General features: G+C 40.2%; 1 protein-coding gene across 2 annotated transcripts; it reads right to left on the bottom strand.

Annotated features, from left to right (window-relative positions):
• Positions 1–1,943: 1,943 nt before the first annotated feature.
• Positions 1,944–13,352, bottom strand: gucy2d (guanylate cyclase 2D, retinal). 2 transcript variants are annotated; one of them, XM_024266812.2, is made up of 19 exons: positions 13,052–13,352; positions 11,250–12,267; positions 10,873–11,174; positions 10,418–10,790; positions 10,253–10,337; positions 10,053–10,164; positions 9,849–9,968; positions 9,694–9,774; positions 9,402–9,578; positions 9,170–9,326; positions 8,935–9,084; positions 8,678–8,826; positions 8,433–8,596; positions 6,853–7,045; positions 5,788–5,962; positions 5,249–5,347; positions 4,045–4,139; positions 3,858–3,940; positions 1,944–3,707 (listed from the first exon to the last, which is right to left on the bottom strand). In XM_024266812.2, the coding sequence occupies exons 2-19, from the start codon at positions 12,244–12,246 to the stop codon at positions 3,626–3,628; spliced, it is 3,594 nt and encodes a 1,197-aa protein (XP_024122580.1). In that variant the 5' UTR covers positions 12,247–12,267; positions 13,052–13,352; the 3' UTR covers positions 1,944–3,625. The 2 variants fall into 2 exon arrangements, with proteins under 2 accessions (XP_024122580.1, XP_036071044.1); XM_036215151.1 differs by having other exon boundaries at positions 8,433–8,826.
• Positions 13,353–15,000: the final 1,648 nt, after the last annotated feature.

Genomic DNA, 15,000 nt, shown 5'->3' with positions numbered 1-15,000 from the left:
GAGAACAAGACTCACCACCCACTTTATTTGGACCCCCTTTGTCTTCAAAACTGTCTTAATCCTTGGTGTTATAGACTCAACAAAGAAACATTCCTCAGAGAGTTTGGTCCATATTGGCATGATAACATCACACAGTCGCTGCAGTTTCGTTGGCTGAACATCGATGATTTAATCTCCTGTTCCACCACATCCTGAACGTGATCTATTAGTTTGAGATCTGGTGAATGCAGTGAACTCACTGCCACCGTGGTCATAAACAGATGGACATGGTCACAACAATACCCAGGAAGACTAGGGCATTGTGACCATGGTCAATTCGTACTAAAGGGCCCAAAGAGTGCCATGAAAATACCCCCCACACCATAATACCACCACCACCAGCCTGGACTTTTGACATTAGGTAGGATGGATCCAAGCTTTGATGTTGCTGATGGCAAATTCTGAATGTTGCAGCAGAAATAGAGACTCATCAGGCCAGACAACGTTTTTCCAATCTTCTGTGGCACCATTTTGATGAATCTGTGTGAATTATAGTCTCAGTTTTCTGTTCTTAACTGACAGGAGTGGTACCCACTCTGCTAGTACTGTAGCCCATCTGCCTCAAGGTTGGACGTGTTGTGCGTTCAGAGATGCTCTTCTGCAGACCTCGGTTGTAACCAGTGGTCATTTAAGTTTAATTAATGTATGTATCACCTTTAAATGCCTCGGTCAAATAAGGTGTGGTCATTAAAAGTTCAAAGAACTATAAAAACAACAGCTAAAATATTAAAAACATTTACGAATAAAAAGTATACTTAGAGATAAAATGTATAAATAAGTGACATAAAAGCCTAAAAACACAAGATAAAAGCAGAACTAAAACAATAAAACACACCAGCAGAGCAGAGTCTCATGCTGTGTAAAACGAATGGCAATAAAAATGGGTTTTAAGAAGTTTTTTTTAAAAATGGGCAGTGAGGATGCCTGCTGAATGCTCAGTGGTAACGTGTTCCACAACTTCGGTACACAGGTTAAAAAACACTTGTTCCCCTCTGAGTTCCCTCTTAGACCTCGGTACCTCCAGAGGCACCGGGTCGGGATATAAGGACAGAGAAGCTCAGAGAGGTATGACAGTGCACAGTTGTTTAAAGATTAAAAAAAATAAATAAAAGATTCTTAAAATGAATTCTGAAATTCACAGGCAGTCAGTGAAGGGTAGCCAGGATGGGGGTGATGTGGTCATTCTTACGCGCTCCAACCAGAAACCAAGCAGCCGTGTTCTGGACCAGCTGGAGACGTGAGAGGGATGACTGGCTGACCCCAAAATAAAGAGAGTTACAGTAATCCAGTCGGGATGTGATGAAAGTGTGGATTACTGTCTCAAAAGGATGTTTAGATAAAAATGGTAAGATGATGGTAAAAAAGAAGCTGGAGTTGGAGCTGGATATGAGTTACTGTTGCCTTTCCATCAGCCGGCCTTTGTCCTTTGATCTCTGGCATCAACAAGCTCACAAACTCACTGGATATTTTCTCTTTTTCTGACCATTCTCTGTGAACTCCAGAGATGGTTGAGCGTGAAAATCCCAGTAGATCAGCAGTTTCTGAAATCCTCAAACTAGCCCGTCTGACACCAACAACCACACCACATTCAGTCACTTCAATCATCGTTCTTCCCAGTTCTGATGTTTGGTTTGAACAGCAGCAGACCGTCTTGACTATGTCTACGTGCCTAAATGTATTGAGTTGCTGCCATGTGATTGGCTGATTAGATAATTGTGTTAATGAGCAGTTGGACAGGTATGCCTTACAAAGTGAAAATGGGTTGTGTGAGTCAGTGGTTTTAAATTCATCGTATTTGTTATTTTAACGAGGACAGTCTGTCCTCTATGAACTTAAGTGGTTGATGGTATTTAGCTCCATGACACTCCTGAGTATAGAAAAACAAAAAAAAAGACAAGACGTCATTCACTAAAACATGAATTTATTTACAGATACACACTGAGATCACTTTCCAACTGAACAGCACTGCCCCTCTGTGTTGATAAGATCTACCTGTTTGGCAAATTGGTGATAAATCTAGAAAAGTTCTGTCTTGTGTGATGAAGTTTGCTCGGATAACCTTCACAGACCCAAACTGCTTTGGTGCTTTCCTGATCCAGGACTGTACATGTACTCTTTTGTCATTATTTCATCAAACATCAATGACAAGTCAGTCATGCTGAGCGTTGTGGCAGGAAAGACGTCAAACAATCTGTTAATCAACTGATAAGATGTGCAGCTTTTATGTGAAGCATTGACTGCAATAAACCAGAACAGGTTCCAAGCGATCAGCAGCAAGCTGCCACGAAAAATGTGTCTAGAGTCTATATTTTCAAGGAGAACCCACATCCTCACACTGTTGTATCAATGTCAGCAACAATGCCTCTGCTTGCTTTTCAAATGCACTGTGATTAAACCCCTGCTTTTTGTTGAAACCCCCTTTTGAGTCAGAGGATTAGGTAACCCAAGCAGAAAAAAAACTCTAAAAAGCCCCTAAGTCTGCAGGGCAGAAACTATGTACACATTTACAGTATATACACGTCCCCAAGCTGAAGAGAAGTGACTTGGAAGGAGTCATCATCTTATACTCCGTAGAATGAACAGCATCCCTTGAGGGGAAGGGTGGGGGGGGGGGGCTGAACGTGGGGTGAACGTTTCGAAGCAAGAAGCCCCACGGACCTAGTCGATGTTCGTAAACAGGAGTTAATGGGTGGCCGACATGTCCTTCTTCAAAGATGGGGAGACACAAGACGGAGCGGGATCTGCTGGAGCACATTACTGCAGCTGATCACTTCTGTCAGGTCACTAAAACCATCTGTGCAGCAGTGCAGAACAGACACACTGGATCCAACAGGGTCTAATGCTGCCATGAACACGCCACGCATTCAGCCATGCATGCCGTAATAATGGACTGCATGCACGACAAATCTAACCCGCCTTCACCAGCTTGTTTTGACTCTTGTTTGCAGACATTTAAAAAAAAAATAAAACTGTTGGTGGAATTGTAAAAACAAAAGACTGGCATGGAAAAGATGCTCTCAATAAATCGATAATAAAGAATGGCCTAAGGTTATATTAAAATGAACATTGAAGGTTTCAAATATTTATAAAATGAACATCAGATTTTCCACATGAACAACCTGTTCCGCACAATTTGACTTCATTTATTCAGATTTTTTTTCTCCTATTCCCCTGACCCCTGAACCCTGACTGACCTGTGTCCTACCTTTAAAAAAACCTTAATTATTGATGTTGGTTTTATTGTGTTACAGTTTGATATGCATATGTAGAGTAAATGAGGGGAGAACATCTGACATTCATCCTCTTTTAGGGGAATCAGTACTCTGTAAACCAGCACAGCTAAGAAATATATTTGCACCTCTGATAGAAACATACTTTCCTTCCACTGTCATTGAATCCGTTTCTGCATCCAGGAGTCAGGGTTTATTGTGGCACTGCTGTGATCAATCTATGAGGAAGCTCTAAGAAGATCTCTGACATGCAAGAAAAGATGTTACTTTGGTCTAGAAATTCCACAAATTCGTAACAAGTTTGATAAACTTGTCTCAACTGCTGATTTCCCCAGATCTTTGGAAAAAATCGAGGGTTACGCCTTCTTCTGTCGATCCAGGAATTTTTGTCTTCTATCGGGAGGTATCTCTTCCAAAGTGATGCCAAAATTATTTCCTCTGTAAAAAAAAATAAATCAAAATAACTCATAGTCATAATAAACAGTCCAGCTGATCATTTGACCTCACTAAGTTGTGCTAAATTAAGTTATATTATTATACTATAAATGAGTATAATCATGAATGTACGAGCAAATGGTAAGTTTTTACCCTTGAAGATCTAGAGGAACTGGCAGAGACTTCTTGAAGTCTTCCTTCCCCACCAACCAATACGTTGTCTCGATGCCTTTTCCCTAAAAGAGGACCATCATTAAGTATGTAGAAGGCAGTTTATTCACAGTTCTGGTGGGTTTTATGTCAAATAGTCCTTTTTTGCTTGTTTTTTTGCTTTATTTACCTTTAGCTCAGTGAGGCCTCTGACATCAATCTTGTATCCTAGTTTCAAGCTGTTCAGGAGATTGACTGTGCTTTGGTTGACATGAATTCTGTAAGCTGTAGGGGAAAAAAACACAATTAAGTCAAAAGTTTAACATTGAAAAATAACTGTTTTTTACATTAAATTATTAACACAAAAAAACAGAGAAATCTAAGCACACTTTGCTTTGAGTCTTCTAAAAATATGTCATTTATGAGGCTCTGTGTTCTCCACATATCCTCTCAACTTCCACCCATCTTTCATCATTTTGCCTTAAATCAGATAGATGCAAAAAAAAAGAAAATTAAAAAAAGAATCTCTTTGGTTACTTAACCAGCTCAGTGGCCTTGTGGTAGAGTGTCCGCCCTGAGACTGTGAGGTCATGACTTCAAAAGTCCAGGCCGAGTTATACCAAAGACTAAAAATGAGACTCAATGCTTTTCTGCTTAACATGTAGTATAAAGTGGTTGGATTGGGGGACTTAACAACCAAATGGTTCCCGAGCGCAGCTGTGTCTGCAGCTCACCGCTCCCTCAGGTATGGGTCAAATGCAGAGAAAAAATTTCACACACCTTATGAGACTTTAATTTTGCTTAAGACAGGATTTGATGACAAATGAGCAAAGCAGATAAGAAAAAAAAAGTTTCATTAAAATCTCTAAAAATGTTCTGATTTGACTCCTTTAATTGTTTTAATTTAGTAAAAAGGTCAAGTGTAGGACAGCTGTCATTCCAAATCTAACCACTTGGTGGCAGCAGATCATTCCTCATCACAAGTCTTTGTAAAGAAACATTAAAAAAACATAAGAAAACCAAAATAGAACAATAATAAGTGGAATTTATTTATTTGAAGCAAAAATCCTTTCAAATTTTAAATATTTTTGTGCAATACCCTCTAAATTTTTTTCTTTTTTATTAAAATATTTGCTAAAACTTGCATCATTAATATGCACTGGTATATTATCAAAGACAACAAAAATGATGATTCATGACATTAAATTTAAAACTCCGATACAGTCTCTAAATCTGCTGATAGCCTTAACGGATTAGCGTGAGGTGCTCTCTTAAAGCCCTGTTCAACCTCAACAGAATGTACTCACACTGCATGAGGATGGCATCCCCCCACCCTCACCTTTCCTTCCATCAGCCATCTGTATTTAAAATACTAAAGCACATGCAACACTCACGCAATCCTGTGGACTCCATTCGAGATGTGGTGTTGACGGTGTCTCCAAACAAACAGTAGCGAGGCATGGTTAGACCAACTACTCCTGCGACCACCGGCCCTGCAGACACAAGCAGACATGGGAGCTTTCAGCATTTAACATGAACTATTTCATTTTTATTCACTGGAACTTTTGTTTTTCAGGTCTGCTCTGTCTGTTTCTAAAGTTCAAAGCCATGCTTGACAATGTCTGGCTGCATTAATAAAGTTATTGGATAGAGTTGGCCATCCTTGGTGTGCAGTGTGTTAATTGGATGACAGCACGCTAAGTGGATAGAATTTCACTGTTCCAGGAACACGTTTCAGACAAGGATAGAGGAGGTAAAAATACCTTCTTGACTTAGCAGCTTGGGCTCTTAAACTCTTATTACTTTGCATTATGTCAACGTTTGTTCACTCTTTAGTGAAGTTTAGGTGAAATTCAAATTATTTGACTTTAAAATAAAAACTTTGAATATTCATCTTCAAATATGCAAATGAGTTGAGGTATTTGCTGCTCACCTGAATGCAAACCAATGCGGATCCTGATTTTTAGGTCAGGCATGTGCCTGGCCTTGAAGGTTCCAATGCAGTGCAGAATGTCCAGGGACATGTTGGCCATTTCTGCTGCATGACGGTTGCCGTTCCTGGTGGGAACGCCTGAGGCCACCATGTAGGCATCTCCTATTGTTTCCACCTGAGTATCACAAAAATCAACAAACATCCTGTTTACTATCAAAGTTATTCAGGAATTGCACTAAAAACACATATTCTATCTTTTGGGAATTTAACATAGGCAATTTAGAAAGCAATTAAATAGTAAAATATTTACTTCAGTTAGATTAGCTTTCGGGTCCAATAAAATGTGTTTTTGCTTTCAAACAGTAATATTTAAACTCCCCAGATCTCTAATTTACTTAGTTTTTTTCTCTATATAATTTTTTTTTACTTATTAGGATCAATATACTTTTTAAACATTCTATTGTTAATTTTGTCGCTAATATGAACAGATCTGAGTGTTTCCTCAACAACAGATATTTGCAGCTAAAACCACAAACAAGATAATCACAACACAACTGCAGCCATAAAAGCAACACACACAGCTGAACATGGAGCATATTAAACAAAAAGTATGAAGGAAACTCCTTGAAAAACACAACAAACTTTAGAAACAAAATATTGTTTTCTTGATTTTCCTACTGATGTTACACAACATGCATATACATTTCAACTGTTGCAATTTAGTGCAAACCTGGTTATTATTTTGGTCTATTGTGTAAGTTTTGAGTTTGAGGTTATCTTAATGAACTTTTTCTGTGTAAACCTTTTGTACTATAACTTTTTTCTTATATTTTAGTCGCATTCTAGCTCATATTTTAGTGACGTGTTGCATTTCCTGGACATCAGAAAGATTTTTTGTAGAACTGTATTTTTCTTTCAAGTACTGTAAAGTTTTATTGAAATTTCTATAGAAACGCATTTGTCCAGAGAATATTTTATTTCATTTTCACCACTGTTTCAAAAGACTGAATCACATCCAGAAGCAACAAAGAGTAAGAATAACCATATTGATGACAGAACCCTCACCTTGTAGACGTCGTGTAAGGGAATGATGGCATCAAAGAGCGAATAGAGGTCGTTGAGTAGGTCGACCACCTCGATGGGCTCGCTGAGAGTTGAGATGGTGCTGAAGCCCACAATGTCACTGAAATACAGCGTGACTTCACTGAAGTGTTCTGGTTCAACTGGCTTGCCCGTCTTCAGTGCTTGAGCCACAGATCTGCAGCGGAAAGCAAAACACGGAGCACATTTTGGTCAGTTTGTCACATCTCTGAGTGATTCCCGCAGAGTATCCTGTCTGAAACTCATAAACTTTAACTTTGACTCATCACTGTCACTCATCACTTTTTGATTTACTATTACACAAGGAAAAAATTTTGTAAAAATATGAATAAATAGATGCACTCAATTTTTTACAGGTTCAGCTAAACAGCTTTCCTGCATAACACAAACTGGGTATTCTAATAGATATCTGAAAAAAATGATCAAATCAGTTCACTGATTTTTTAGAGAGGACTTTTTTTGACAGTAAAATTTTGGGGGGTCATTTTGAGTTTACAAAACCACCTAAAAGGGTGTATATCCAGGATTTATATCTCTATGATCATTTTGAATTCTTCTTTTATATCTCAGACACAAAATCTCTACTAAACCAGAATTTATAAAACCACATTTTCTCAGATTTTACTCATATGAAAATTGTGTCAGTTTTATTTCTAAACCAATTAAAAAGAGGAAATTTCAAATTAACATATGGTAGTGGAAAAACAGGGAAGTTCTTACTCAAACGAAAAAATCCTTTGGATATAATAGGAGAACTAGTATGAGATTTCTTAACTGGAGTGTATGAAAAAAGTTTTGAGAGAACTTTCCGGAAACTCTAGGTTGCTCCTCAGAGGTCCAAAGAATTTAACTTTGAAAAACAGTTTCTTAAGCCCTGAGAAATCAGTTTTATTAAGAAAAAAAAAAAAACTCCTTATACCATCTTTTGGGTTCTCTGTCTCTTCCTGTTATCTGTGTCTCCTTGTTTGTGCAGGAGCTGGATGGATAGTTGGCGGTTCCTGGTTCGGTCTGGCTCTACAAGCCACACCGCCTACACACCTGCAGCCATTTCTCCTATCACTACAGCAGTTTACGAGGCCTGCTCATTCACTTACTCACTACCAGATTGTTGGTTTCCTATGATACATATTTGTAGACTCATTCAGGCCTCTGTACAACTCTGAACCAGGCTTTGGATCAGACCAAATGGATCCAGGAAACCACCTGTTTCTGCTATCTAATATTATTGATCTCCCAGACTTGGTTCATTACAACAAACTTACACGTATAAAACAAACTTTTTTTAAATTTTATTTCATTTTTTAAGGATTTTGCAAAGAATCATTGATTAATGTCATTTTTTACTTTTATTTTTTTCATTTTAATACAGAAGACCTTAAACTGTCCATCTGCTGACCTGCATGAACACAGAGATTCTCACTTTTGACACCCCAAACAAACCCAAAAAAGGCAGACTTTACCTAAATTGTATGTATTTTACTCAACATCCTAAATATACTCATCATAATACTTCAGTTTTGCAGGAAAAGTTGAATGCCACTCACCTGGGTAACATCTGAGCCACCAGATTGTCAGTTTTCTGTCTTTCCACCTCCAGCTCTTCTGTCCTCTCCCTGATCAGGTCCTCCAAATTGGAGGAATACTGTTCTAACATCCGCAGCATGGAGTCAATGATGTTGGTTTTCTTGGCTTTTGAGTTGCCCTTAAACTGAGTGAAAAGAGCAGCAGTCAGGATCATGCAGAGTGGCGTGGAATCCTCCTGTGAATGTGTGTTTTTTAGCGTTTTTACCTGTTTGAAGATTTCCTCAAAAGTGGGCCTTTTTTCTGGTTCTTCACTCCAGGCTTGCTTCATTAACTGTATTATATCCAATGGAGCCTCTTCCACAGACACAACAGGCCGACACAGAGGGGGAGGCTCTTTTACCTTGCTGATAATTTCTGTAAAACATACAGAATTTTTTAAAATAGGAAAAATGCTTCAAATTAGTTAAAATAAGCTTTCTGTAAATGTTTTATGGACAAAGGAGAGCGTATCCCCCCTCTCACCTTTAGGAGGCATGTCTAGCATGCAGAAAGGGGCGGAGCGAGAAACCACCTCCTGCATTATGATGGAGAAACTGTAAACATCCCCAGGAAATGTGCCTCTTCTCCTCAGATTTGAGTTTCGTAACAGCTCAGGAGATGTCCAAAGCATGTCTGAATGTGAAAGGAAAACATAGATTTACTTGACCTCACAGGCATTGGTATTTTCAAAACATCAAATGTTTTACAATGCTTTCACCTTCAGGCTTTTCCTCTTCTTCGTCAAGTTCCTGTGCGATCATGATTTCATTAAACCCATAATCTGTCACCTTCAGCACAAAGCGCCCGTCTACGACACAGTTACGGGATTTGAGTCGCCCGTGGATGATGTTGCGGTGATGGAGGTACTTCATTCCCTGAAGGCAGGAAATGTTTAAGGAGTGGAAAACGCGATCAAATGCTTAGCAGTAATGGATTGAGTCATCTCTTACCCTGATGAGGTCCATTAACAAGGAGGATTTGAACATCCAGTCAAGACGCACTTCTTCATTGGCCAGCAAATCCTCCAAGCTGCCCCTGATGCAGTGTTCAGTCACAATGCCAAAGATCCCAGAGTCAAAGAACAATCCCAGGAACAGGTTAAGGTTTTCATGTCGCATGTCTCGGAGCTGGGAGGAAATCATATCTTTAGTAAAATCACTGCTATTAGCAAACCCTCCTTTTGGTCCTTTCCTTAAAAACGTGCAGCATGTCTCTGTTTATACTTTCCATTCCAGTATTTACCTTAACAAAGAGCATCTCAGTGTTGCTGTTGACTGACGATACTGATCCAGCGGGACATTTCTTCAACCAGACCCAGTCTCCCTATGGAAATAGATATATTAGTTTGCCTCCATCACTCCTTGGAGATGAAGCAGATTTTATTGAGTTTTTCTCACCTCATAAACAGCTACGTTCGAGCTGTCTGGTGTGGACGCCAAGTAGCTGCGGCCAGAGACGGAGTGGTGCGGCGTCTTCAAATCCATCTGGCTTTTTACAATACTGTCATCGTTCAGCTTCTGCTCACAAGTGGAGATTATAAGCAGAGTATTAGTTTAGTGCAAACAACATTTAAATAGATGTGTTTTCTGAACATGACTGACCCGTTTGCTGATTTGAGTGTTTATGAAGACAAGATCATCCAGGGTTAGGACTACCTTTGACGGCCCACCATTTCCATCACCCCCAAAGCCAAAGCCGACCCTGCCTTCTCTCCTGATTAGAGAAACATGATGGTCAGTCACTAAACAGACACAGTACTGCAGACATGAAGAGATGCGTCTTTAAAAGCCATTTTACATACTTGAATCGAAGTATGATGTTTGCTCCAAACCCGGCAAACATTATGAGTAAAACAAAAACGAAGAAGGCAGTCGTTGAATCCCAGCCTTTAGACAGACGAGACAAAGTTTAAGTGCATAGACCGTCAAATCAGCATATATACCGTCCTTGAGTCAAACCTGCTCACCTCCACTGCATGCAAAGTATGGGCTAAACCAGCAGCTTGAGTCGGTGTAGGGGGTGCTGCCTGCAAAATGGACTGACCGGCCGAGGTATTTCAAACCCCCGGTCAGGGTGTCAGTGTGAGATGCGTGCAGAAAATGGGTGGAGTAAAGGGAGTTCCCCATGCCGCTGTAGTCCAGGACCACGTAACCAGCTTGCATTCCTTCACCCTTTCTTCCAGCCTGCAGCGGCTGATTGAATCCTTCAAACTCAAAGCCACCCTCACTGTTGCCCAAGGTGCGACCAGTTACCCAGTGACCTCCATCGGAACGGGCTTGTTCAACAGCCATGGCTATGTAGTACATCATGTTGTAAATGGTGCCAAAGAATGGAGAAACCTAAAAGAGGAGATATTTATGTTTATTTGTCACCTAAATCGTTCTTAATTTTCTTTATTTTGCATTCAGAGAGGAGCCTCACCTGCTCTGCTGGAGTGCTGCTGCGTAGTTCAAAGCTATCTTGTGCATCTTTGAACGCCTCATAGAAATTGCGCTCCCCAGACTCCATTGTGATGGTGAGAACTCCATCAAAGGCTTTTCGGAGCTTGGTGTCATTTCCCAGCATGTAGTAGAATGCTTCTTTGTAGGGCAGTGAGTAGAGAAGAGTGTCGTAGGGAATAAACACATAGCCACGGTCGATCATACGCATAGCTAAGGCTGTGGTCAGAAGCTGGTACTGGGCTTGGCCACCAATCAGGACGGAAGGCATGCACATGATGATCACTGCAGAAAGAAGCGACATATTTGTATTATTCCTGTGAATGCACACGTGCAGGTTCATGTTTAATTGAAACTCACCTCTGACCCGATCTGCTTCCCTTACTTTCGCCAGAGCTTTGCGAGGCCCGTCCTTCTCTGTGTCCATGGTGACAACTGGGTTAACAGGAAGGCCAAGAGCCCTCAGGGAAGAGGCTAACTCATGTCCTGTTGCTTCCCACAAATCTGTGTCCTCTGAGATGATGGCCACATGGGCCCATCGAAAATACCGCAACACAGTGAAAAGTACATTGGAAGACAATGGCAGTGGCCTCGAAAAAGTGGGATACATGTCCATTGTTTTCATGTAGGGCTTCAGACAACCCCAAGACAGAATCCCAACATCCCACTCTTTTGTGTACAAAGCTGCCGAGGAGCAGTAACCCGGGTTGGCTGGACCCAGGAAAGCAGCTCCATAACCTTCCAGATCCGAAAAGCGAACTAGGGCACGAGTAGACTTACAATCCTCATTGACCAGTGCGTAGTCGTACCAGTAGCCTCTGTTGAGGTAGGGGTTTTTGTTTATGCGACTGATGGCTAGGCGGGCCGCCACGTCTGGAAGGGCTTTAGAATATAATAGGTCACAAGTCCAGGGTCCAACCAAGGCAACTTTGAAAGTTGTGGCCCATACTTGACAGGGGAAAAATGAGATTATGAAGAGGAAGAGAAGAGACAGTTTTTCCTTCCAACTCCTGAAGAGATTCATGGAAGTCAATGGCAACTGTGGTTTTGACAGTGATGATGCTAGCAACAAGGATGAAGATGATTTGAGTTGACGACACCCCTCAGAACTACTTGATGTTCTCATGTCCTTATTTCTCTTCATTTTTGCTGTATTGTGCCACCATGGAGGATGGTAGGCCAGGTTGTGTAGACGACAAGAATCTCTGTGATTCGTCATGTTTCTCCAACAGCGGTCCTGACGCTTCAGCCACAAAAGGCCAGATGAGTTTATGATGATGTCAGTGTCTGTTTTGATGGGAATGCCTCCCTTGGCACTCTGCAGGTCTTTACTCCAAAGTTGTTCTGATGACAACATAACCCCAAGCCATTACTGACTCTGAAAAAAACAGGAGAAAACATGAAAGAATTAAACATTGAACAATACTAGAAGATGTGGACTAGCTTGATCTGAATATCTGGATCCCGCTGTGTACTTCAATGTGATGTCTGATCTCATCAGCATCCATCTGGCCTCATCAGTGAGGAGACTGTGCCCGGGATGTCCCTTGGAGAATTAATGGTATGTGTCTAACAAGCTGATTAGCTCTGCCAAGGCCATGGAGTTAAAAGAAACGCCAGGTAACCAAAAGCTAAATCTGGCTCAGGGATTCTGACCCTTTTTTTCCTTGAAATCATGTCTTTTCCCACCAGATGTCAATCACTTTTAGAACTTTTCAACCAATTTCTGGGGGATTTGGTTATTTCTACTCAACCAAAAATAGCCAAGTAGCTAACAAAGAGCTAGCAATCTTTGCTACAGTAAGAAATGAACAAAATAACATGCGTTTTTTTAATCAAGAGAGAAGTATTTCTTTAAGTCAAGAGCTAAATAAGAAATAAAAAGCACTCTAAAGAGATTAATCCTGACAGTGGCTTATCAGAGACTGAGCTAAGACGACCACTAGGATGTACTGTACACCCAGCTTGGACAAATACCACTTAAGCATTTCCATATAAAGAATGAGTGTTCAATATTTTTGAATAGACATTCTTTATTTTATGACAGTATAATCTTTGGACAATTTCATACATGAAGTACCACAGGAACTGATACAAACTTTTTTTTTAAATTAAATGTACAGTTTTTCACTATATGTTGTTTTAAAAGCGGCGTTTCTTACCTGGAGCAGATTTTCTACACAGGTCCCAAATCATGATTGGAGTTCAAATAGCATCATCTATGTTCCAAGTGGATTGAGAAAGTACATGGCATTACCAGTTAGTGTTCGCTCTCCAGTTTGAGAAATAATCCACATTCCAAGTGAGGAAGAACAAAAAATATGAAAAATTCCATGTGATTATCTAACATCCAAGTCACTTTAGGGCAACTTTGACGGTGAAAAATCTCCACATTTCCTGTATGAAAGTGTTGTCCTTTGGTTTGCACTGGAATCACCAGCAAGTGAGAAGAGTCCAGCCTCGATCCTGAGCTGGGATTGGTAAAAATAGATTTTCTGAAAGTTGGGGAGAAGTAACTGACAAGCTTTGACTTCTCAACCCCTTTAGCCTTTAATCCATACTAGTGTGGGAAGAGTGGTGTGTGTAGAGGAGGAGCTAGAGGAGGTGAAAGTGGAATCACTCTCCCTCCGTTTGGGAGAAAACGATGATTATTGTGTGTTCTGATGAAGATCGAATATTGAGGATTTTAGTTCCCACATCAAAGATGTAAAATGTGACTGAAAGTACTTTTAAAGTCAGAACCTAGAACAAATTAGCAAAGGGAAGAAGATCAGAAAAACAAAGTTTGTCTGTCAGATAACACACCTGTTTACTCTTGTAACATTAACATAAAGATGACATTATTAAACCGCCAAACCAGAAATGGAAAAACTTTCCATGTAATTTAGAAACACTTTTTGCTTTTATTCTCATATTTTTTTTTTTCTGAATTTGGGATATTCATGGAAACGACAAAATAAATGCCAGTCAAACGCCTCTGAGACCCATCGTCATGATCTCAGTGTATCCAGATGAGATTCCAAATTAAAAGAGAGCCAGGGAGAGCCAAAGTAAAGAGAGTTAAACTGCATAAGCTGAAGCACAGGGCTCAAAATACCTCATGTGTTATCTGTGGTAAGCTACTGGAAATAGCTCTCCTGAGCAGACGGCTGCAGTTTTCAGCAAGTTTTAGAAGGAAACTACAGACAAAGCCTTTCAGGACACAGACTGACGGCTTATGCTCAGCCACACCTCTGCAGCCACCTCTGTATATGACAGTCTGCTGCATATGTGAGGGTAGTTTTCCTCTTGTCTTACACACAGATAGAGAACTCATTGAAGTAATCAGATTAGTCAGGTGAGGCCTTTGCTAAACCTATTCGCTTGCGTGCAAGCCTCTTAGTGGCATGGCTGACAGCACTATGAGAGATCACTCCACAGCAAGGTCAGAGGCGCGGGAGGTCCAGCCCTGCAAATTCACGCAACACAGACTATAAATGAAAATATTGCTACGAATGTGATACTAAAAAGAATCAAATACTCAAATGATAAGCTATTTCTGACTCCCTGCCAAACCTGAACTCAAAGTTGTGACCACATGCTACCATCCTAAATGACTTTGATGTCATTTGTAAGTTAAGTATCATAAAATATTAAGATCAGGCTGGATCATTTCTGAGGGCCTTTCTTTAAATTGTCAAATATCCTTGGGAGTGATGTTAGTAAGGTTGACATCTATGGCTTCTATCAGTTCTATGTCAGTGCTTCAATTCATCCAAATGTAAAGACATTGTTTTCATGGTTTTTATCATCTGAGCTGAATCAAACCTGTTCAAAGATCAGAACTGGACCCATGGAGCTTACTATACGACCAATGAAATGAAGTCAATTCAGTTGCCATTTTTTTACAATCCAACATTTCTATGACAGCCACTCGCTCCAATCAGGAGTTAGCTTGTTGGGAGGCCACACCCCTTCCACTTGAAACCAGGCTCAAACATTCAAGATGTGACCACCACTTTTATTGAGGAGTTTGATTGGTCAGTTTATAATTTGAATAAAAGAGAAAATACATATATTTTTAAAGTAGGTTTAGCAAGAACATGTAAAAAAATAAAAGGTGGCAGAGCAA

Source organism: Oryzias melastigma, linkage group LG14 (assembly GCF_002922805.2).
Source record: "Oryzias melastigma strain HK-1 linkage group LG14, ASM292280v2, whole genome shotgun sequence".
Lineage (NCBI taxonomy): Eukaryota > Metazoa > Chordata > Actinopteri > Beloniformes > Adrianichthyidae > Oryzias > Oryzias melastigma.
This window is presented reverse-complemented; position numbering and strand designations above follow the sequence as displayed.